The 22,207-nt window shown below is 40.3% G+C and overlaps 1 protein-coding gene across 6 annotated transcripts in view; it reads right to left on the bottom strand.

Annotated features, from left to right (window-relative positions):
- ccdc141 (coiled-coil domain containing 141) overlaps window positions 1-22,207 on the bottom strand; it is a 160,406-nt gene that overhangs the window by 29,831 nt on the left and 108,368 nt on the right. For all 6 annotated transcript variants that reach the window (XR_010018443.1, XM_063052079.1, XM_063052080.1 and 3 more), the window contains exons 18-22: window positions 16,731-16,871; window positions 16,423-16,620; window positions 11,168-11,351; window positions 4,629-4,747; window positions 1,900-2,451 (exon numbers count right to left, since the gene is read on the bottom strand). Coding sequence is in view for 5 of the 6 variants with exons in the window: in XM_063052079.1 (XP_062908149.1) it covers window positions 1,900-2,451; window positions 4,629-4,747; window positions 11,168-11,351; window positions 16,423-16,620; window positions 16,731-16,871 (1,194 nt within the window). In the remaining variant the exon portion in view is untranslated. The remainder of the gene's footprint in view (window positions 1-1,899; window positions 2,452-4,628; window positions 4,748-11,167; window positions 11,352-16,422; window positions 16,621-16,730; window positions 16,872-22,207) is intronic.

Below are 22,207 nucleotides of genomic sequence, written 5' to 3'. Positions count from 1 at the left end.
CAAAGTTTTGTTCCACATTTCTTAAAATCAAACAATGCCATTCAGCTATCAACTTTGCATTGGCTACATTGCTGTGCTCTGATTGCATTGTTCTCCTCAGAAGTTCTGTGTCTCTGATTTTAACTACGTCCCATAGGATTTTTATGGATTCCAGGTCCTAGACCTCTGAAGGTTTATCCTCTGTCTTCTCTCCTACCTACTGTCTTTTGGTCTCCAAATTTGAGGAAGGACATTCTTGCTATTGAGGGAGTGCAGCATAGGTTCACAAGGTTAATTCCCGGGATGGCGGGACTGTCAAATGTTGAAAGATTGGAGCAACTGGGCTTGTATTCACTGGAATTTAGAAGGATGAGAGAGGATCTGATTGAAACATATAAGATTATTAAGGGATTGGACATGCTGGAGGCAGGAAGCATGTTCCCACTGATGGGAGAGTCCAGAACCAGAGGCCACAGTTTAAGAATTAGGGGTAGGCCATTTAGAACGGAGTTGAGGAAAAACTTTTTCACCCAGAGAGTGGTGGATATATGGAATGTTCCGCCCCAGAAGGCTGTGGAGGCCAAGTCTCTGGATGTTTTCAAGAAAGAGATGGATGGTGCTCTTAAAGATAGCGGAATCAAAGGTTATGGGGATAAGGCAGGAACTGGATACTGATTGTGGATGATCAGCCATGATCACAGTGAATGGTGGTGCTGGCTCGAAGGGCCGAATGGCCTACTCCTGCACCTATTGTCTATTGTCTTTCCTTTTTTTGAGGCTGTCCTTAGAATTTATCTTTTCATACAAGTTTCCAGTTCCAATATCCCAAGGTTGTTCGGTACAAAGCTTTGTTGGATAACACACCTGTGAAATCCCTGTGATTCTTTTACTACCTGCTTGATAAATGCAAAGAGCTATTTTAATAATATTTCAATTTTAAAAGGTATTTAATTCACAATCAAATTGAAAATGCATTTCCACTAATAATCTGGTTAAAAAAATCAGTAAGGAATCTCTCCATATAAAAACTAAATATGCTCTGAGTTTGAAATCAACAATTTTGTGCTCACAATAACTTATAATACGAAGTTCCAACTAGCCTCACACGTTCAACAGCAAGAACCCTCAGAGAGAAGTAAGTTCCGCTCATTTACCAGCAGCATCTTTAGTGGCATAACTCCCATCACACTGGAGGGAGGGGAAATGCAGTACCACTTAAAATAACTTCTGATAGTTTGCTGAGTAGTTCAGGTACTCACAAAGTTATCAGAATGTTGAGGTTGAGAAACATTCAAAAATTATTAAAAATGATTTGCGTTTTTTATGGATAACTAAGAATATAAATCCAAAATACTCATAAACACTGAAAAATACTAAAACAACAAAAAAATGATGCTTAACTTTATGGTAGGTTACTTCTTGAGGAGTCTGACAGCGAAATATAACTGCTAAAGTATCTGTGAAGAATTAGCTGAAATATTGAAAATTTGAATAAAAATCCTACATTTGCAGGCAATTGTGCAGGGAAACGTTAGCAGATACTTGGGGAACTGCTGACCAAGTATGGGTTTTTATGCTTTAAAATAAACTACCCTTTATGTAAACATTGTCTGTTAGAACAATTTTTACTATATTTAAGCAGGTCCTGTCCCTATGATGAATTAATCAATGTAAAGTGATGAGGGTTAGGCATAGGGCTAGCAACCGCATCCTGAAAAACCGAGAGCTACAGAAGTTCCAAAGACCTCCTCCCTGGGAGAAGAAGGATCTTCAAAGATGGACTATACCCGGACATAACTTGAAAGAATGGCCCAGCACAGAGGATGCTAGTGAACTATTACCAGTAGCCCTATGCCCCAGCAGGGGTTATGGGCTGAAGAAGAAGACGACTATTAGTGAATATTTTGAAGAGGTACATACATGTCTGTATGAAAACTGGCATTCCTGATTGGACTGACTATACAATTTTCCACCGTTTTCAAATTCTTCTGCTTGACACTCTTTGGAAGAATTAGACTTGGAAACTTTGGAGTCGTTTCCAATATCTTCCATGGAAAGTTTTGTGTGTTCTTGTGTGTTTTCTGCAAGATGAAGAGTGAAAATTCTTCTTTCAGTTTCAGTGAAATATTTTGTTGGGAAACCTGATTTGGTTTGAGGTAGTTTCATTCTAAATGGATGGTTTAAAATGGTAACATAGCACTGAGTATTTATGCCTCCTTCACCAGAGATCTTCATTTTATCTGTTACTCTCTGGACATCTTCTGTGGGTAATCCCAGAACGTGACTGTCATCTGAGGCATGTTCAGAAGCTAACTTTAGTGCTTTGCTCTCTTTTACCACTTGAGCTAAATCCACACTGGACTTTGGTGAAGCCTTGATCAGCTCTTCTTGCTCATGGTTCTCCATTGTTTGAGATGTCATTTGCAAGTCTGGATCCACAGGTGATGATTGGGTGAAACCACTGGAATCCGTCTAACAGGAATTAGAGAAACATAACAATTGAGCCACATTAACCGATGAGTATGCAAGTATTAACCTTTCATAGAGTTTATTGAAATGTCAACTGTTACCAAAAATCAGGAAGGTACAAAAAACAATTGTGTATATAAGATACACTCAGTGGCCACTATCTTAGGGTACCTCCTTACCTAATAATGTATCCACTGAGTGTATGTTTATGGTCTGCTGCTGCTGTAGCTCATCCATTTAGAGGTTTGACATGTTGTACATTCAGCAATGTTCTTCTGCACATCACTGTTGTAATGTGTGGTTATTTGAGTTACGTTTGCCTTCTGGTCAGCTTGAGCTAGTCTGGCCATTCTCCTCTGACCTCTGCTTTCACCCACAGAACTACCACTCACTGGATATTTTTTTTTCTGTTTCTGGGACCATTCTCTGCAAACTCTGGAGACTGCTGTGCTTGAAAATACTAGGAAATCAACAGTGTTTGAAATACTCAAACCACCCCATCTAGCACCAACAATCATTTCATGGTCACAGTACATTTCATCACATCACATTTCTTGCCCATTCTGATGTTTGGTCTGAACAACAACTAAACCTCTTGACCATGTCTACATGCTGCCACATGATTGGCTGATTAGATATTTCCATTAACGAGCCAGTGTACTTAATAAAGTGGCCACTGAATGTATATATCATTTTATCGTAGTTCAGATAAAATGAGATCAGCCTTTAACATTAACTTGGTTTCTTTTTCTTTCCATCAGTGCTGCTAAGTATTTCCAACATTTTCTCTTTATTTCTGGTGTTCCATTTCTCAGCTTTTAAAATTAAATGTTATGTATTACTTTAAAAGCATTTCTAAAGGGAGATATGGCACTATAAAATGCAGGTGTTTTGTTTGATACTTTCTCCCCTATTCACTTAGTTATTGCCTCCTTTTATACAGTTGTATTCCTTATGCCCCACCTCCTTGGCTTTAGTAACTACAGTTTTCCTACTATGCTTTCTTTTTATTAGAGCTCTGTTCTGTCAGCTTTTTCTGCTCGTCCCTCCAAGCCTGCTTAGCTAAATGGCTTTCATTGCTCTTCACCTTTTTTTGACGCCTTTTTAAAAATATTCTACGGTTCAAGGCTTCATGCTATTTTACCTACAATGTTTTGGTATTGCTTAAACCTTTCTCCCTTTGCTGAACTGTCTACTGTCCAATTTATCCCTACTGAAAAAACTGCTACTATTAAATTTAGATAAAAACTTTGTTTCCACTTCATGAATATTACAACAGTGCTGATAGAGGTATTCCTGGGAAATGTACTGTGAGGCTATATGCGTAGAACTTCAAAATGAGAAGGGGGTGATCACTTTGATGGGATTATACTACAGGCTTTCCCAATGGTCAGCAGAAACTAGAGAAGGAAATATGTAGGGAGACTGCAGATAACTGTAGGAATAAAAGGCTTGAAATAGCAAGTGATTTTAACTTCTGTAATATTAGAGCTACTGAGTAAAAGAGTATGATCACGAAGCCTTTGGTCTAACTCCCCCATACCGACCACAATACCCAGACAGCTAGTCCCAATTCCCTGTGCTCAGCCCATGAAGCTCTCTCCATGAACTTTTTTATATGATTCATAAGTTTGTATATGTCCATCAGGAACCCTGCCCCCACAAACCTCTCAGCCTCTTTTGCTTCAGGAAAAGAAACACAGTCTATCCAGTATCTTCCCATAACTAGTGAATCTGCTCTGCAGTCTCTCCAATACAATCTCAATCTTCCTGTGATATAGTGGTCTGAGTATAGAAAGAGAGAGAGCTAAATGGGGTATGGTGTTTATGTTCATCCGTATGTAAGATGAAAGAAGTGAGGCAGATGGTAGGCACATTATAATTGTCAAGCTGGGAGGTAACAAGGTCAATTGGAACATTTCACTAAAAGACTGTGTGTGGGTGTTGAACATGGAAGAAAGTGAAGTTGACGATGCTGAGAATATGTAGTGTGAAGTTTTCAGGTCAGCTTCAGACAGTTCCCAGGTCAGAGTCTGTAACTAAGGAATCCAGCTGGAACTGGAAACCTTGTCTTACAATATTTAATTGGTGACAGTTTCTACTCAAGCATTACCGTGTGTCAGTCAAGCAATATTCTCAACAATAAGAAATAGCATTAAAATCCAGACTTTTCTGCTTACCACATTGTGAAGTTTTGATTCAAGATCTCTTAACCCATTGCGCAATTCCTTTATTGATTCAAGGATTTCGTTATGTTTTGTCACCATTTGCTTCACAATGTTCTTTGCTTCTTCGGGACCTTTAAATGTAAATGTAGACACATTAAGTCCTTTGCTTTTCAGACCAAACCTATGAAATTCTGCAGATTCTGGAAATCCTGAAGAAGGGTCTTGGCCCAAAACATCAATGCTTTTCCATAGATGCTGTCTGACCTGCTGAGATGCTCCAGCATTTTGTGTGTGATGCTTCAGATCAAGTCTGATTGTCAAATGCACTATCCTTGAATACATTCATTTTTAATTTGCTGCAACCTTCTCTCTGTAACCTTCGATGCCCTTACTAATCAAGAAACTATCAACCTCGGCTTTAAATATACCAAATTACTTGACATCCATAGCCATCTACGGCAATGAATTCCACAGATTCACCACCCTCTGGCTAAAGAAATTCCCCCTCATGTCTGTTCTAAAGGGATGTTCTTCTATTCTGAGGCTGTGCTCTCTGGGCCTAGACTCCCCGACTACTGGAAACATTCTCTCCACATCCACTCTGTGTAGGCCTTTCAACATTTGATGGGTTTCAATGAGATCCCTGCTTATTCTTCTGAACTCCAGTGTGGACAGGCCCAGTGCCATCAAATGATCCTTATACAATAACCCTTTCATTCCCCGGATCATTCTCATGCACCTCCTCTGGACTGTCTCCAATGCCAGTGCATCGTTTCTTAGGTAAGATGCCCGAAGCTGCTCACAGTACCACAAGTTTGGTCTACTCTAAACGATGCCTTATAAGACTTCAGCACTATATCCTTGCTTTTATATTCTAGACTTCTCAAAATGAATGGTAACATTGTATTAGCTATCCTTAACCACCAACTCAGCTTGCACCTCTGATTTCTGAATTTTGTCCCCATTTAGAAGATAGTCTATGCCTTTATTCTTTCTACCAAAGTGCATGACCATACACTATATTCCATCAGCCACTTCTTTGCCCATTTTCCTTATCTAAGTCCTTCTACAGGCTCCCTGCTCCCTCATCACTATCTGCCCCTCCACCTATTTTCGTATCATCTGCAACATTGGCCACAAAGTCATCAATTCCATCATCCAAATCATTGGCATACTACATGAAAAGATGCAGTCCCAACACCGATTAAAGAAAGATAAAGATGGGCAGATTACCTTTGACATAGGGATGTCATTTGTGACCTTGATTAGATCCATTTCAGTGTCAGAGCAGAGGAAGGGAGGTGATTGGAAGAATTCGGCTATGAAGTTTCAGGCAAGATGAGCAGGGTGTTTTGCTCATTAACTCTTTTCCAATGACCTTGTGATTCCAAATTTCACCTAACCGTCATGTCAAATACATTTTTCCTTTCATTCAACTAAGGTAACAGAGCCTCATCCTGTTTTAACAGAACTCTATATTTCATCTTAAAGATGAATTCCATTATTTTCCAGGCAACTCAGTGGCACAGTGGTATAGTTAGTTGAGTTATTGTCTTACAGCTACAAAGCTCTAGGTTTGATCCCGATTTTGTGTTGTCCCTGTGGAGTTTGTACATTCTCTCTGTGACTATATGAGGTTCCATCAGCTGTTCTGATTTCCATTTCCCTCACATCCCAAAGATATGCAGGCTGTTGGGTTAAACGGCAACTGTAAATTGTCCCTATTGTGTGGCTGAGTAGTATATCTGGGTAGGGTTGATGGGAATGTGGGGATTACAAAGATAACACATGATTACTGTAAGATTCCTGTGAATAATAGGTTGGTAGTAGACTTGGACTCGAACCAAGGAGCCTGTGCTGTATGACTCTACAAGAGTAACTAAGAGTATCTAAGTTACTTCAGTTATTACACTACATGCTTTTCTCTCTTCTCGATTGATGTTCCCTTCAGCAATACTATTGCTGCTAACTTCAAAATGATTGGATAAATTTAGGAGACAATATTTTAACTGTAGGCAGTTTAAACATGCTGGCTTTGGAGTTACGAAGTAGATAATAGCCCCTTTATGATTTATTGGAGAGTCTCAGTGGAATTCAGCTGAGATCCATCTGTTTACAGCATTTTTTAAAATTATAAAAGCTAAAAATTGTAGCAGATTTTCCTGCAGCTGTGACTGGGAATAATGAATTAGCATTAGGAAATCTACATAATTTTCAGTTAAGCTTTAGCAAATTGAAGTTAACAGTCTCTATAGGAGTCTGCTTGTTACTCGGTTCCAAATCTCAGCACATGAATGTCGAGGAATATTGTTAAGTAGGATACTGTTAGTGTAGCAAAGGAATTTGTAACCTGGCACATATATCCACTTAAATCATGGTGACAAATGAAACTGTGATGCATTTCTTTACAAAAGAAATTCCTTGCCTTTTGTTGGTTTGTCAGTATGTATAGTTGTATCCATTTATTAAAACGTACCTATGAGGAGGTGTCAGGAATTTATATCTTATCCTACGTATATATAGCAGACAGTTGTCACTAAATCAAACGGAATGCTTTGGATGCCTTTAAGGTTGTATATATTTAAAGTGGCAATAGCGATAAGCAAGCACAATTTACTAAGCTATGAATTCTTATTTATAAATAGCAGTGACTTTAGAAGTACAAGAAATAATAACGGGTTTCCAGCAAAGCAGCAGGATTGTAACAATGAAATGCAGTTTTCGTTTGGATATCTAATGGAACCTGGAACAAGTCAAGACGTATAAATGTAACCCACAACTATCCACAGATTCATTAATACTGGCTTTGCACTGTCAAGACAATGCGTGCGCTCAATAATCCCATGCTAGTCATTAGGACTGCTTGTCCACAGTGCCCACGGTTCTTATCAATCACTGGATCAACTTGTGTTGAGCAGGCAGAAATGTGGGTAAACTCTGCTAGTCGATAGGAAAGGCTGGTGAGTAAAGGAAATATCAGGTACAGTTTTAACAATACTTAAATGCTTATTTTCTGACTTTTAGCAGCAAAATTGGCAGAGTACACAGAAATGGGATCAAATAAATGGAAGCAGTACATTACTTTAATACCACATTAACTAGTTTTGAAAAATATTTCATTGACTGAGAACCCAGTTGGGGCATGATGAAGATTTTCTTTGAAATGAGAAGTTTCAATGAAGCTGACTTCCATTAATTCCAGAATGATAAGTGAAAGAACATCTGCCCCACATACAGAGGAGGAAGGTGTAAAAACCTATCAAGTAACCATACAATGGGAGGTAATAATAGCACAGTGCCTTGTTTCTCATTTCAGGACAGCAAAGCAATATGTGAAAGGGTTCGATTACCCAAGGATGGCAGGCAAGTAATACAATGGCTTTTCTTCCTCCTTCCCAAAAGTTAATAATGCATCCCCTGCACACTGCACTTGTGGAATTCAGTAACTCAGGTGTTCACAGCTCTCTAACAATCACTTGTACACAGAAATATTGTCTATTCTTTCACTTTTGGAATCCAGAAAATATTAAAACACATTTATTCTACTATCTGTTCTGGATTTGCTGCTCTTTTTGATTTCATAAATGACTTGTGTGAGGGAATGGCAGGGTGGGTTATTAAATTTGTAGTTGGCACAAAGGTTTATGGTGGATAGTATGGGAGGTTGCTATGGCCAGCGGGTCACTGATAGGTTGCAGAGCTGAGCTGAGAAGTAAGTGGCAGATGAGGTTCCATCTGGAGAAGTGTGAAATGATACACTTTGGAAGATTGGACAGGAAGGCAGAGTACACAGTTAATGGCGGGATTCTTAACAGTGTGGAAGAACAGAAGGATCTCAGGGTCCACAACCATATATCCCTCAAAGTTGCCATTCAAGTTGATAGGGTGGTTAACAAGGCCTATAGTGTGTTGGCCTCAAGAGTCAGGGGACTGAGTTCAAGGGCTGCAAGGTAATATTGCAGCTTGAAAAAAGCTCCGGTTGCATCATACTTAGAGTATTATGTTCAGTTCTGGTCACTTCATTGTACGGTAGGAAGGATATAGAAGCTTTAGTGGGAATGCAATGGAAATTTACCAGGACGCTGCCTGATTGAGAGACCATGTCATACACAGAATGTAGAACATAGAACATTCAGCACAGTACAGGCCCTTCAGCCCACAATGTCAATGTTGTGATGACGTTTTAACCTACTCTAAGATCAATCTAATTCTTCTGAATTACATATCCCTCCATGTGTCTATCTAAGTCTGTGAAATGTCTCTAATCTGCCTCTACCTCCACCCTTGGCAGCACATTCCATGCACCCACAACTCTCTATGTAAAAAAAACACACCTCTGACAACCCTATCTTTCCTTGTCTGCAATCACCTTAAAATTTTACCCCTTCGTATTTGCTCTTCCCATCCTGGAAAAAGTCGCAGGCTGTTCACTCGATCCAAGTCTTTTATCATCTTGTAACTTCTGTCAAATTATCGCTCATCTTCCCCCTCTCCGAAGAGGAAACCCCTAACTCACTCAACCTACCCTCATAAGACATAAGCTCTAGTTCAGGCAGCATCCTGGTAATCTACCTCTGCACCCTCTGTAAAGTTTCCACATCCTTCCTACTGCACAATGAGGCGACCAGAACATAACACAATATTCCAAGAATGGTCTAACTGGGGTTTTATACAGCTGCAATGTTACTTTGTGACTCTTGAATTCAATCCCCCAATTTTATGAAGGCCAACACAGCTTTCACCTTCTTAACCACCCTATCAACTTGTGTGACAACTTTGAGGGATCTATGGATGTGGACCCAAAGTCCTTCTGTTCCTCCACACTGTCAAGAATCCTTATGAGCAAAAGTTGTGCAACTAAACTTTTCTTTTTGAAGCAAAGTAGGATGAATCCATCACAGGTAAAGCCTTCCCCACCACTGAGTACATCCACATGAAGCATTGTCGCAGGAAAGCAGCATCCATCATCAGGAACCCCCACCACCCAGGTCATGCACTCTTCTGTTTGCTGTCTTCAGGAAGAAGGTGCAGGAGCCTCATGGCTCACACCACCAGGTTCAGGAACAGTTATTACCTGTGAACCATCAGGCTCTTGAACCAAAGGTTCACTCAACTTCACTTGCTCCATCACTGAAATGTTCCCACAACCTATGGACCCATTTTCAAGGACTCTTCATCTCATGTTCTTGATATTTATTGCTTATTTATTTATTGCTGTTATTTCTTTCTTTTTACATTTCCCAGTTTGTTGTCTTTTGCACACCAGTTGAACGCCCAAGTCAGTGCGCTCTTTCATCGGTTCTCTTATGGTTATTGGTCTATTATGGATTTATTGAGTATGCCCACAAGAAAATGAATCTCAGGGTGACATATATGTGTTTTGATAATAAATTTTTGTTGGACTTTGAAAGAGCTGTATAGGATGATAAAAGGCATAAATAGGGTGGGAGCCAGCATCTTATTTGCAGGGTGACAAGAGGGCATATTTTTAAGGTGATTGGAGGAAAGTAAAGGGGGGGGGATGTCAGATGGAGGTTTTTACAAAGAGAGTGGTAAGTTCATGGAAAATCCTACTGGGGTGGTGGTAGCGACAGATACATTAGGGACAATTAAGAGACTCTTACACAGGTACATGGATGAGAGTAAAATGGCAGGCTATGTGGAAGGGAAGGATTAAATTGATACTGGAGTTAGTTGAAAGGTCAGCTCAACATCATGGGCTGAAGGGCCTGTACTACGCAGTACTGTTCTATGTTCTAACACTAACCAATAAACATTAAAACTTCAGGTGTTCCTCCCAAAGACAGATCATTGATACAACGTGATGGAGTGGTTCTAGAGGTTCCTGGGTGATCCCAGTGGGAAAAGGATGCAGAAGGCCCTGCACAGTCAATGAAAAACTCTGTCCCTCCCAGCTCTAAGAGTGCCACAGCCCTGAGCCCATGCTCAACATGTAGATGCAGCTCGTTTCTGCCTTATGAAACTAAATGTCTCTGTACTGATCACCTAAGTTTGTGACTGTGGACTTAAATAGGAATTGCTTACATAAACCACATTTTAGGTTTTACAGAATAAACTTTCTCACAAAAGATAAATGTGAGAAATTCTGCTGTAAGCTGGAACCTCAACTGCTAGAAAAGATCATCGACCTGAAAATGTAATCTTTAGTCCCTCTTTAGATGATGATTTCCTAAACTCACAGAATTTACTTTGGCAGTTCACTCTCAGTTTTGTACATCAACATAACTATATATACCAGTTAGTATTCTTGCCTAGAGATTCCATAAGCGTCATGTGAATAAATAGATAGAAGGACCACAAGTTGTTCTTTCTGCAGGTGAGATCAGGGCACCCTTGAGGCACAGTGAGTATATGAGTACTGACGGGGCAGAGTGAAGGAAAATTTACATTGCATCCAACCATTTAATACTAATTTGTATACCTTGATATTGCAAAGATGACAGGAGGAGTTAGGGCACCCTCCCTGCAGTAGCATTACACAGCTTAGTGAGTGCAATAAAAAAAGAAATGCAGTAACTATTAGCTCTAACCATATAGCCGTTTTGCCATATCTGTGATTTGTTGGATCCTCTCCTCCTGTTGTGGTACAGTAGGCCATACAAACTTCTCAAACTGCTTGTAGAGAATTGCCACTGCTTCCTTCGTCTTGCACTCGGAAGAATACTTTCCAACTCTAAATACTGTACCACTCGTGTCTTCACACCAGAACTGACTCTGAAATGGAGATTGTAAATATCAAAATCCTGTGTTTTTCCATACATAATACGTATACATATAGAGTCATATAAAAGTATGGCACAGAAACAGGCCCTTCAGCCTATCTAGTCCATGCCGAGCCATTTAAACTGCCTGCTCCTATTGACCTGCACCTGAACCATAGCCCTCCACACCCCTATCATCCACGTATCTATCCAAACTTCTCTTAAACGTTGACATTGATCTCTCATGCACCACTTGTGCTGGCAGCTTGTTGCACAGTCTTACAACCCTCTGAGTAAAGAAGTTTTCCCTCATGTTCCCCTTAAGCATTTCACCTTTCACAGTCCTCCACGATATCCGGTTGTAGTCCCACCCAACCTCAGTGCAAAAAGCCTGCTTGCATTTACCCCATCTATGCCCCTCATAATTTTGAAACCTCCTATCAATCTCTCCTTGATCTTTTACATTCCAAAGGAATAAAGTCCTAACCTATTCAATCTTTCCTTGTAACCCAGGTCCTCCAGACCCAGCAACATCCTTGTAAATTTTCTCTGTACTCTTTCGACCTTATTTACATCTTTCCTGTAGGTAGGTGATCAAAACTGCACACACTACTCCAAGTTACAGTAGTCTTATACAACTTCAACATAACATGACATCTTCTGTACTCAGTACTTTGATTTATGATGGCCTACGTGTCAAAAACTTTCTTTACAACCCTATCAAACTGTGCCACCAATTTCAATGAATTATGGACCTGTATTCGCAGATCCCTTGGTCTACCACACTCCTCAGTGCCCTACCATTCACTGACCTACCTTAATTGGTCTTACCGAAGTGCTACTCCTCTCACTTGCCTCCATTAAATTCAATCTACTAGTTTTCAGCCCATATTTCCAGCTGGTCCAGGTCTCGCTGCAAACCATGATATCCTCCTCACTGTCCACTCCACTACCAATCTTGCTGTCATCCAGAAATTTGCTGATCCAGTTAACCACATTATCATCTAGATCGTTGGAATAGATGATAAACAACAGACCCAGCACTGACCCCTGAGGCATTCCACCAGTCACTGGCCTCCAGTCACAGAGGCTACCATCTACTCTCTGGCTTTTCCCACAAAACTAATGTCTCATCCAATTTACTCTCATCTTGAAAGCCTAGCAACGGAACATTATTGACCAACCTCCCATACAGGACCTTGCCAAATGCCTTGAAGTCCATTTAGACAATAACCACTGCCTTGGCTTCATGAACTTTGCTGATAACTTCCTCAAAAAACTCTATAAGATTGGTTAGACACGACCTACCATGCTTGAAGCCATGCTGACCATCCTTAATCACTCCATGTCAATTCAAATACTCATATATCCTGTCCCTTAGAAAATGTTCTAATAACTTTCCCACCACTGATGTCAGGCTCACTGGCCTATAATTTCCTGGTTTATTTTTAGAACTTTTCTTAAACAGGAGAATAAAATTGGCTATGCTCCAATCCTCTAGTACCTCACCTGTCCCTAAGGATGATTTAAATATCTCTGCTAGAGCCCCAGCAATTTCTGCACTTGCCTCCTGCAGGATCCAAGACCATAAGACCATAAGACGTAGGAGCAAAATTAGGCCACCTGGCCCATTGAGTCTGCTCCACCATTCAATCATGGCTGATCCTTTTTTTCCATCTCCTCCTCAACCCCAGTTCCCGGCCTTCTCCCTATAACATTTGATGCCATGTCCAATCAAGAACCTATCAATCTCTGCCTTAAATACACCCAACGACCTGGCCTCCACAGCTGCATGTGGCAACAAATTCCACAAGTTCACCACCGTTTGGCTAAAGAAATTTCTCTGCATCTCTGTTTTGAAAGGGCGCTCCTCTATCCTGAGGCTGTGCCCTCTTGTCCTAAACTCTCCCACCATGGGAAACATCCTTTCCACATCTACTATGTCCAGGCCTTTTAACATTCAAAATGTTTCAATGCGATCCCCCCTCATCCTTCTGAATTCCAGCGAGTACAGACCTAGAGCTATCAAATGTTCCTCATATGATAGCCCTTTCATTCCTGGAATCATCCTTGAGAACCTCCTCTGGACCCTCTCCAATGCCAGCACATCTTTTCTAAGATGAGGGGCCCAAAACTGTTCACAATACTCAAGGTGAGGCCTCACCGGTGTCTTATAAACCCTCAGCATCACATCCTTGCTCTTGTATTCTAGCCCTCTCGAAATGAATGCTAACATGGCATTTGCCTTCCTCACCACCGACTCAGCCTGCAAGTTAACCTTCAGGGTGTTCTGCACAAGGATGCTCAAGTTCCTCTGCACCTCAGACTCTTGGATTTTCTCCCCATTTAGAAAGTATTCTGTACACTTATTTCTACTACCAAAGTGCATGACTATGCATTTCCCAACATTGTATTTCACACCTTGTCAGGCCCTGGGGATTTATACAGCCTAATTTGCCTCAAGACAGCAGACACCTCCTCCTCAGTAATATGTATAAAGTCCACGATGTTGGCTCTGTTTCCTTCTCCTGAGTAAATACAGATGCAGAAAATGCATTTAAGATCTCCCCCATCTCTTTTGACCCCATGCATGGATTACCACTCTGATCCCCCAGAGGATCAATTGCATCCTTTGCTATCCTTTTGCTCTTAACATATATATAAAATCCCTTAGGATTCTCCATCAACCTTGTCTGCTGAGGCAACCTCAAGCCTTCTTTTAGCCCTCCTGGTTTCTTTCTTCAGTGTTCTTTTGCATTTCTTATAATATGCTTTATGCACCTCATTTGTTCCTACCCGCCTATACCTGCAATGCACCTCCTTTTTTTCTTAACTGGAGTCTCAATATCTCTTGAAAACCAAGGTTCCCTTCACCTGTTATCTTTATCTGATGGGCCCACACAAGCTTTGTACTCTCAAAATTTCTCTTTTGAAGGCCTTCCACTTACTTAATACACCTTTGCCAGAAAACAACCTGTCCCAATCCACACTTGCTAGATCCTTTCTGGTACCATCAAAACTGGCCTTTCTCCACTTTAGAATCTCAGTCCATGGACCAGACTTACCTTTTTGTGTATTTACTTTAAAAACTAATGGCATTGTGATCACTAGATGCAAAGTGTTCTCCTACACAATCTACTATCACCTGCCTTGTCTCATTCCCTAATAGGAGATCAAGTATTGCACACTCTCCCATTGGAACTTCTATGTACTGATCAAGAATATTTCCCCGAACACATTTGACAAACTTGATTCCATCTTGTCCTTTTACAGTATGGGAGTCCCAGTCAATCTGTGGAGAGTTAAAATCACCTACTATAACAACCTTATGTTTCTTACAACGGTCTGCGATCTCTCTGAATCCGTGCCTCTAAATCCCACAGACTGCTGGGTTGTCTGTAATATAGCTCCATTAACGTGGTCTAACTTTTGTATTGCTCAGTTCCACCCATAATGCCTCACTAGATGAGTCCCCCAGTCTACCCTGGCTGAGCACTGCCATGACATTTTCCTTGACTAGTAACACCACCCTTCCTCCTTCAATCCCTCATGCTGCCAGCCCTGCCCCTCCTGCAACCAAATTTCACTAATGGCTGCAATATCATAATTCCAGGTGTTAATCCACACCCTGAACTCATATGCCTTTCCTACGATACTTCTTGCATTGAAACATATGCAGCTCGGAACACTAGTTTTGAGTTTTGATTTCTGACTTTGTTTGAGGTCATAACAACATCTGTCTCCACAAGCTCTCCACTAGCTTGTTCTAGGCTTCTGGTTCCCATACCCCTGCAACTCTGGTTTAAACCCCCACCCTCGTGTAGCTCTAGTAAACCTTCCTGCTGGGATATTAGACCCCCTCCAGATCAGGTGCAAACCGTCCCACCTTCCCTGAAAGAGAGCCCATTGATCCAAAAGTCTTATGCCCTATCTCCTACACGACCTCCTTCACCACTTGTTAAACTGTATAATCTTCCTATTTCTGGCCTCACTAGCACGTGGCACAGGTAGCAATCCTGAGATCAAACCCTGGAAGGTCCTGCACTTTAGCTTAGCACCTAACTCGCTGAACTCACTTTGCAGAATCTTATCACTCTTCCTACCTTTTTCATTGATACCTACATGGACCACAACCTCTGGCTGTTCACCCTCCCACTTAAGAATGCTGAGGGCTTGATCCAAGATATTCTGTCCCCTGGTACCCAGGAGGCAACATACCACTCAGGAAACTCCTTCTAGTCCACAGAACCTCCTTTCTGTTCCCCCAACTAATAATCCCCTATCACCACAGCTCACTTCTTCTGGCCCCTTCCCTTCTGAATCACAGAGCCAGACTCAGTGCCAGAGACCTGACCGCCATGACTTTCCTCTGCTAGGTAATTCCTCAACCCCCATCCCCAACAGCATCTAAAGTGGTACTGTATACCTGTTGTTGAGGGTGTTAGCACAGGTGTACTCTGCAATGGCTGTTTAATCCCTTTCCCATATTTGTGAAAATGAAATAATAGTATTATTTCCACACCTAAATGGCCAGTGATGTTGGGGGGATGGAACTGGACTCTGTGACGGTGGTGTCTGAAAAGAGGATGCTGTCCAAGTTGCATGCCATCTTGGACAATGTCTCCTATCCACTACATAATGTACTGGTTGGGCAAAGGAATACATTCAGCCAGAGACTCATTCCATCGAGATGCAACACAGAGCGTCATAGGAAGTCATTCCTGCCTGTGGCCATCAAACTTTACAACTCCTCCATTGGAGGGTCAGACACCCTGAGCCAATAGGCTGGTTCTGGACGTATTTCCTGGCATAATTTACATATTACTATTTAACTATTTATGGTTTTATTACTATTTTATTACTTATGGTGCAACTATAACGAAAACCAATTTCCCTCGGGATCAATAAAGTATGACTATGACTAAATAATGTGTTCCATCTATGCCAGGACTATTGAAACAGCCAAAGGTCATTTCAAATGTATGTACATGTTTTTCACTTGCAATTAGTTACACAAGCAAAAATTAGATGTAAGGAACATACTATAGTTAAATTTATTGAGTACATTCAAATACATTGCCTACCTCTTCCATTGCCTTTTGTAAATGTACAGTCATGTCCATGTTTTGTTTGTATTCCTCCACTGTCTTGTTAAGTTCATTAAAATCCCTCTGTAATTCATTCAGGGATTCTTCAAGTGAATTTACTTCTGCTTTGTTCGTGCATATTTCAAGAGCTTTATTGACTTTTGTCGCACACTGAAGCATTTTCTTTTTGAAGTTCTTAATACAGAAAAATATAGATATCAGCTAATGTACATGTACAACAATCAGAGGGTGCAGTTGCACCAAATGATTATGTTCGGTCATTGAAAGTAGGTATACTGTTTTACCTTAATTCTTTCAATGTACATTTCAACTTGCTGGACTTGAGTCCTGGAGACCTTCAGATTGCAAAATTTTTCTTTTTTTTTCAGATGATTGAATTTCAAGTTGTTAAACTTCCTCTTGAGGTCTTTATAGGATTCTCTTAACTTCAAATAAATATTTTGACAAGATTATTTACTTATCATCTTGACTCTAAAGTATAATTTTAAAGAATCACATCTGAATATCCTTGATACCTTCAGGGGAATGATAAGTATATAAATGATAACTGCAGTCAGAAAGAAGTCAGCTAATTTAATAGGCAGCTTCATTGATTACTTAATTGGAAGAACAATGCTTTGTCATAGGACAAATAAAGCATTTAATGGTACCAACAATAAATATTGTGGCCTTAGTTTTCAATGCAGTGCAGAAGTTTATTCAATTTACCGTCATCTATCTATGAACTTTGTAAGAACATTTACGGCTTTGTGAGCCTTCCTTTGAAATGGATTGACAGAGGCACAGGGTATGACAGAAGCACTGTCAGCTCATTTCCAGCCTAGGAACCAAATGCAGTGGCCTAGGTCACAGGCAAGGAAATTTGCTACTCTATACCAACGAGTGCCAATGTCAGCTGTTGTAAAATAATCAAATCAATCATTGCATCACGACGGTTGGAAGATATTTTCCTGCTCTGCAAGGAAAAGTTATAATGCATTAAAGGGTGGAGAAAACCGCATGTATTTCAGGAATTTTTAATCAGTCATTTAAACCTTTGCCACAATGGAAAATACTTCATCATCATATTGGGGTAGAAAGCATATGTTGTTTCTCTTTTATAGGTAAAATAAGTGCAAACCACTCAGAGTAGTAGGATAGCTTGTTCCTGATCTTTGCAGGCTTTGGTTCTAATAACAAATTTGGCAACATCATATTTCAGGCAGCCTATTTGATTAAGGTTCTTTAATAAATGCAAGGAATAATCAAAGGAACAGAAATATTTTTCTCAACAACTATCCCAATGATTGCATCCCACTTCAATTTGAATGATTTGACTCATCCCTAAATTGGAATGTATCTGAAGGCATCATCCTACAGCCTGAAATGATTTCTCTGGAGATTGGCTCCTTTTGCTAGCACCAGAGGACATAACTGTACCCTGATGCAATTTTGTAGATGATCTTGGCCTCTTTGTTCTGAGATATGATGATTGCAGAACCAAATTAAATGGACCTGAGTAATTTCTGACTCTCCATGTGGGAGGATGGTGTAAAAGTACTGACCACACTTGTTTGAAATTATCCTAACCCATGACTGGGAAAAGGCCATTAAGATAAATGGATGATTTTGTGATATTATTGTTCAACAATTCTATCCACGAATTTGAAAAAAGTAATTGATTTGAATAGTATTTTCAAAGATATCTTTTAAATTAATAGAAGGTAAATTGACAACCCTTGCATTTTCTTGTATACAGATTATCCACCAGCTAATGTCTCCCCTTCTATCCAATGGTTTCTCCAGACAAGCAATATTCTAATACCTAGATATTAGTGGGTACCCTGTTCAATGATGAGAGAATAAAATGCAGAGATAATTATTTCCCTATCGGAAGATGCAGGACATGCAATTGTCTTCCCTTTCCTTGTGGTTATTAATTTCACACAAGGAATTCAGTGAAGTGAGGAAACAGCCTCAATGTTACTGTGCTCAATATAAACTATAGTTTATATTTATGTCGATATGTGTATTACTGAATTAAACTTAAAATTTAGTTCTCCAGAAAATGGGTAGTTTAATTCATTATTGATATTATTTCTTGTTTAAGGTTTGACTTTCAATACTGAAATACATCTCTAGAAATACATATTCATTAGCACGAAAATCACACCATTATAATTCAGACTCATGTCAAAGAGAGACAGCTGTTCTCGATGACCCAACACCACATCTTTTTATAGGTTTAAAGTCACCAGCTTCTTTTAAATCCCATGATACTGACACCACTTGTAATGCAGTCTCTGAGATGGCTTCAGTTTTTATTTCACAGGAATTCTACCAACTAAGTGTCCAAGTTAGGCCAATATTCTCTCTATATGGAATATTTTCTGATGACTAGTGCAATAGGTTATGTTTGTTGGTTCAATTTTACCTTCATTCTGGAAGTGTCTGTTCCTAAGCATAATTGTCATATCACAGCTGTTGCATCGATAGAGCCTTTGCCACCATTTGCTTAAACCTCCACCCCATGTGGTTTAAATAACATTTATAAAGCTTTTCTAACATTCAGCTTTTTAATACCGTTGTCATAGTCCTGAACTACCAACACAAGTGTTTAGATTTCAAATTAAGAAATACAAATCAGCCAGATTTTGTGGACAAAATAATATTGTGTTACGTTCTTTGACCTTCAATATATGTCACAGTCAAAGAATTTAAACATAAATTAAGCATAAGTATTTCCTGCTTCATATCTCATTATTGAGAACATCTCTTATAGAGTCATAGAGCATGACAGAACAGGAGCAGGTGCTGTCTCTGTATGCTTTATTTTGCATCTGAACATAATCGCTTCTGTGACTGGTGAATAACAGGCTTGCCTGCATATTGCCAACCAATAGGCACACAATATGTTACCTGCATTTTGGCAACCAATAGGCACACAGTATGTTACCTGCATTTTGCCAACCAAATGGCACACAATATGTTACCTCCATTTGCCAACCAATAGGCACACAATCTGTTACCTGCATTTTGCCAATCAAGTGGCACACAAAATGTTACCTGCATTTTGCTAACCAATAGGCACACAGTATGTTACCTGCATTTTGGTAACCAATAGGCACACAGTATGTTACCTGCATTTTGCCAACCAAGTGGCACACAATATGTTACCTGCATTTTGCCAACCAATAGGCACATAGTATGTTACCTGCTTTTTGCCAACCAGTAGGCACACAATATGTTACCTGCATTTTGCCAACCAGTAGGCACACAATATGTTACCTGCATTTTGAATTGGGTGTAATTAACCAAAAATACAAGCTGCTGCACCCTTCCAGCAGCCCTTTGTACATTTCTGCACATCAGATACCCCGCACTTAAAGGCTCAATTTTACAAATCTTAAAGTTACAAAATGAAACTTGAGGATGCTGTCAAAGCCAAAAATCTTAAATATTCTCTATTAATCTGAGAAATTAGCCCAGTCCAGATTGAAGGAACTTGCTACCTGATAAGCCAGTTAAAAAAAATCTCCTCTATTCCACAGTTATTTAAGAACCAAAAGCCAGATTATTATGAGATTTTTGAATATAATCACATTGGAGTATAAATATTTGCTTTACTTTTTCAGTTTATTTTACAGGTGAGGAGAATACAGAATACCAGAAGGACATCTATATGTGTTTTATTGACCACAGCAAGGCCTTCCACTGTGTCGATCATGACAAACTATGGATCACATTAAGACACCTGGCCGTACCGGAACATTTGATCATCCTTATGCGCAATCTTTATATCAATCAAGAAGTAGCAGTTCAAATGGGAACAGGAAAAACAAAATGGTTCAGCATCCATAAAAGGGCATGACACGGCTGTATTCTCTACCCCTGCCTATTTAATTTACACACCTAATTAATCTTCAGAGAAGGAGGAGTATACGAGGAGAATCAAGGGGTGAGATTTGGTGGCAGAACCATCAATAACCTTCATCATGCTGATGACACGACAATACTGGCTGAAAATGAAGAAGACCTGAAGCAGCTGCTAACCAACATCAAGGAACATAGCCTCAAGATAGGTCTGCATCTTAATCTGAAGAAGACTAAGATTATGACTACAGGCAGCACAACCAATTTCAATCTCAGTGGAGAGGAAATTGAACTGGTTGACAGTTTCAGCTTGCTAGAATCAATGATTAACTCTGAAGTGGCAAGCAGTCAAGAAATCCAATTAAGAATTGCCCTTGGCAGAGCAGCCATGAAGGATTTAGAGAAGATCCTCGGGAACAGGAATCTATCTCTACATACTATGATTCCACTATTGCAGGTGATGGTGTTATCATCGATATTATACGGATGTGAAAGTTGGATGGTAAAGAAGGATAGGAAGCGTATCAACACCTTTGAACTGTGGTGCTGGACAAAATACTACACATCTCATGGACCTCTCATAGGTCTTCAACAATATCAAACCAAGTCTCTCTCTGGAGAGACTTGACAAGACTCAGCCTTTTGTTCTTTGGGCACGTCATGCAAAGAAACAGCTTCCTGGGAAAGGATATCATGCTCGGCAAGAAGGAAGGAGAATGGAAGAGAGGAAGGCTGCCAATCAGATGGATGGACACAATAAGGACAGTTGTGAATGCAACGTTATCAACAATGACTCGCCTTTGTGAGGGTTGAAGCTCATTTAGGGCAACTATCCATAGGGTCGCCAAGAGTCGATAGTTAACACTTAACAACAAGGAGGATATCCATGTTAGATAGTTATGTAAGTCACACTTTATACTATAGGAAATGTAGAAATTGTGGCCCAGTGGCCCAACAGCCTTCCAGATACAGGGACCAGGATTCAATCCTGATCACAGATGCTATCTATGTGGAATAGACACATTTTCCTCATTACCATTCTCCCCTGATTTCCACCAGGTTGTTCTTTTTCCATCTGCATCGAAAGATGCACTGGTAGGCTAATTCAGTGGTCCCCAACCACCGGGCCGCAGAGCATGCGCTACCGGGCCGTGAGGAAGCAATATGATTTGGCGATATGAGTCAGCTGCACCTTTCCTCATTCCCTGTCATGGCCACTGATCAGCCATTACGCCTGCGAAGTCATGACCCACGCGTCATCCATGTCAGGGCAGGAAGGCGATCAACTCCTCAAGCTTGCAAGTGACGACGGGCTGAAAAGTACGTTTGACATAACATCTCTGTCAGCATTTTGGATCAAAGTCAAGGCTAAATATCCTGAGATAGCCACGAAAGCATTGAAAACGTTGCTTCCATTTCCAACATTTTTCTGCGAAGCGGAGTTTTCTGCAATGAATGCAACGAAAACTAAACTGTGGAATAGACTGGACATAAGGAACCCCCTTCGAGTATCGCTGTCTCCCATCACCCCTCGATAGGACTGTCTTGTTTCAGGAAAAGCCCAGGGCTTCCACTGAGTCAACGATATTGGTGTGTTGCAATGATTTTATATATTCATACGGGGAAAATATGTGCTGTGTGTTTAATATCCAAACGTTGCTTAAAATGTTATGATGCTATTGACTTACTTATATAACCATATAACAATTACAGCACGGAAATAGGCCATCTCGGCCCTTCTAGTCTGTGCCGAACGCTACTCTCACCTAGTCCCACCGACCTGCACTCAGCCCATAACCCTCCATTACTTTCCCGTCCATATACCTATCCAATTTTTCTTTAAATGATCATATCGAACCTGCTTCTGCCACTTCTACTGGAAGTTCGTTCAACATTTACTTCAAGCTCC

The sequence above is a fragment of the Mobula hypostoma genome, chromosome 6 (assembly GCF_963921235.1).
Source record: "Mobula hypostoma chromosome 6, sMobHyp1.1, whole genome shotgun sequence".
NCBI classification, from domain to species: domain Eukaryota; kingdom Metazoa; phylum Chordata; class Chondrichthyes; order Myliobatiformes; family Myliobatidae; genus Mobula; species Mobula hypostoma.
The sequence above is the reverse complement of the archived record's forward strand: the minus strand, read 5'-3'. Positions and strand labels throughout refer to the sequence as shown.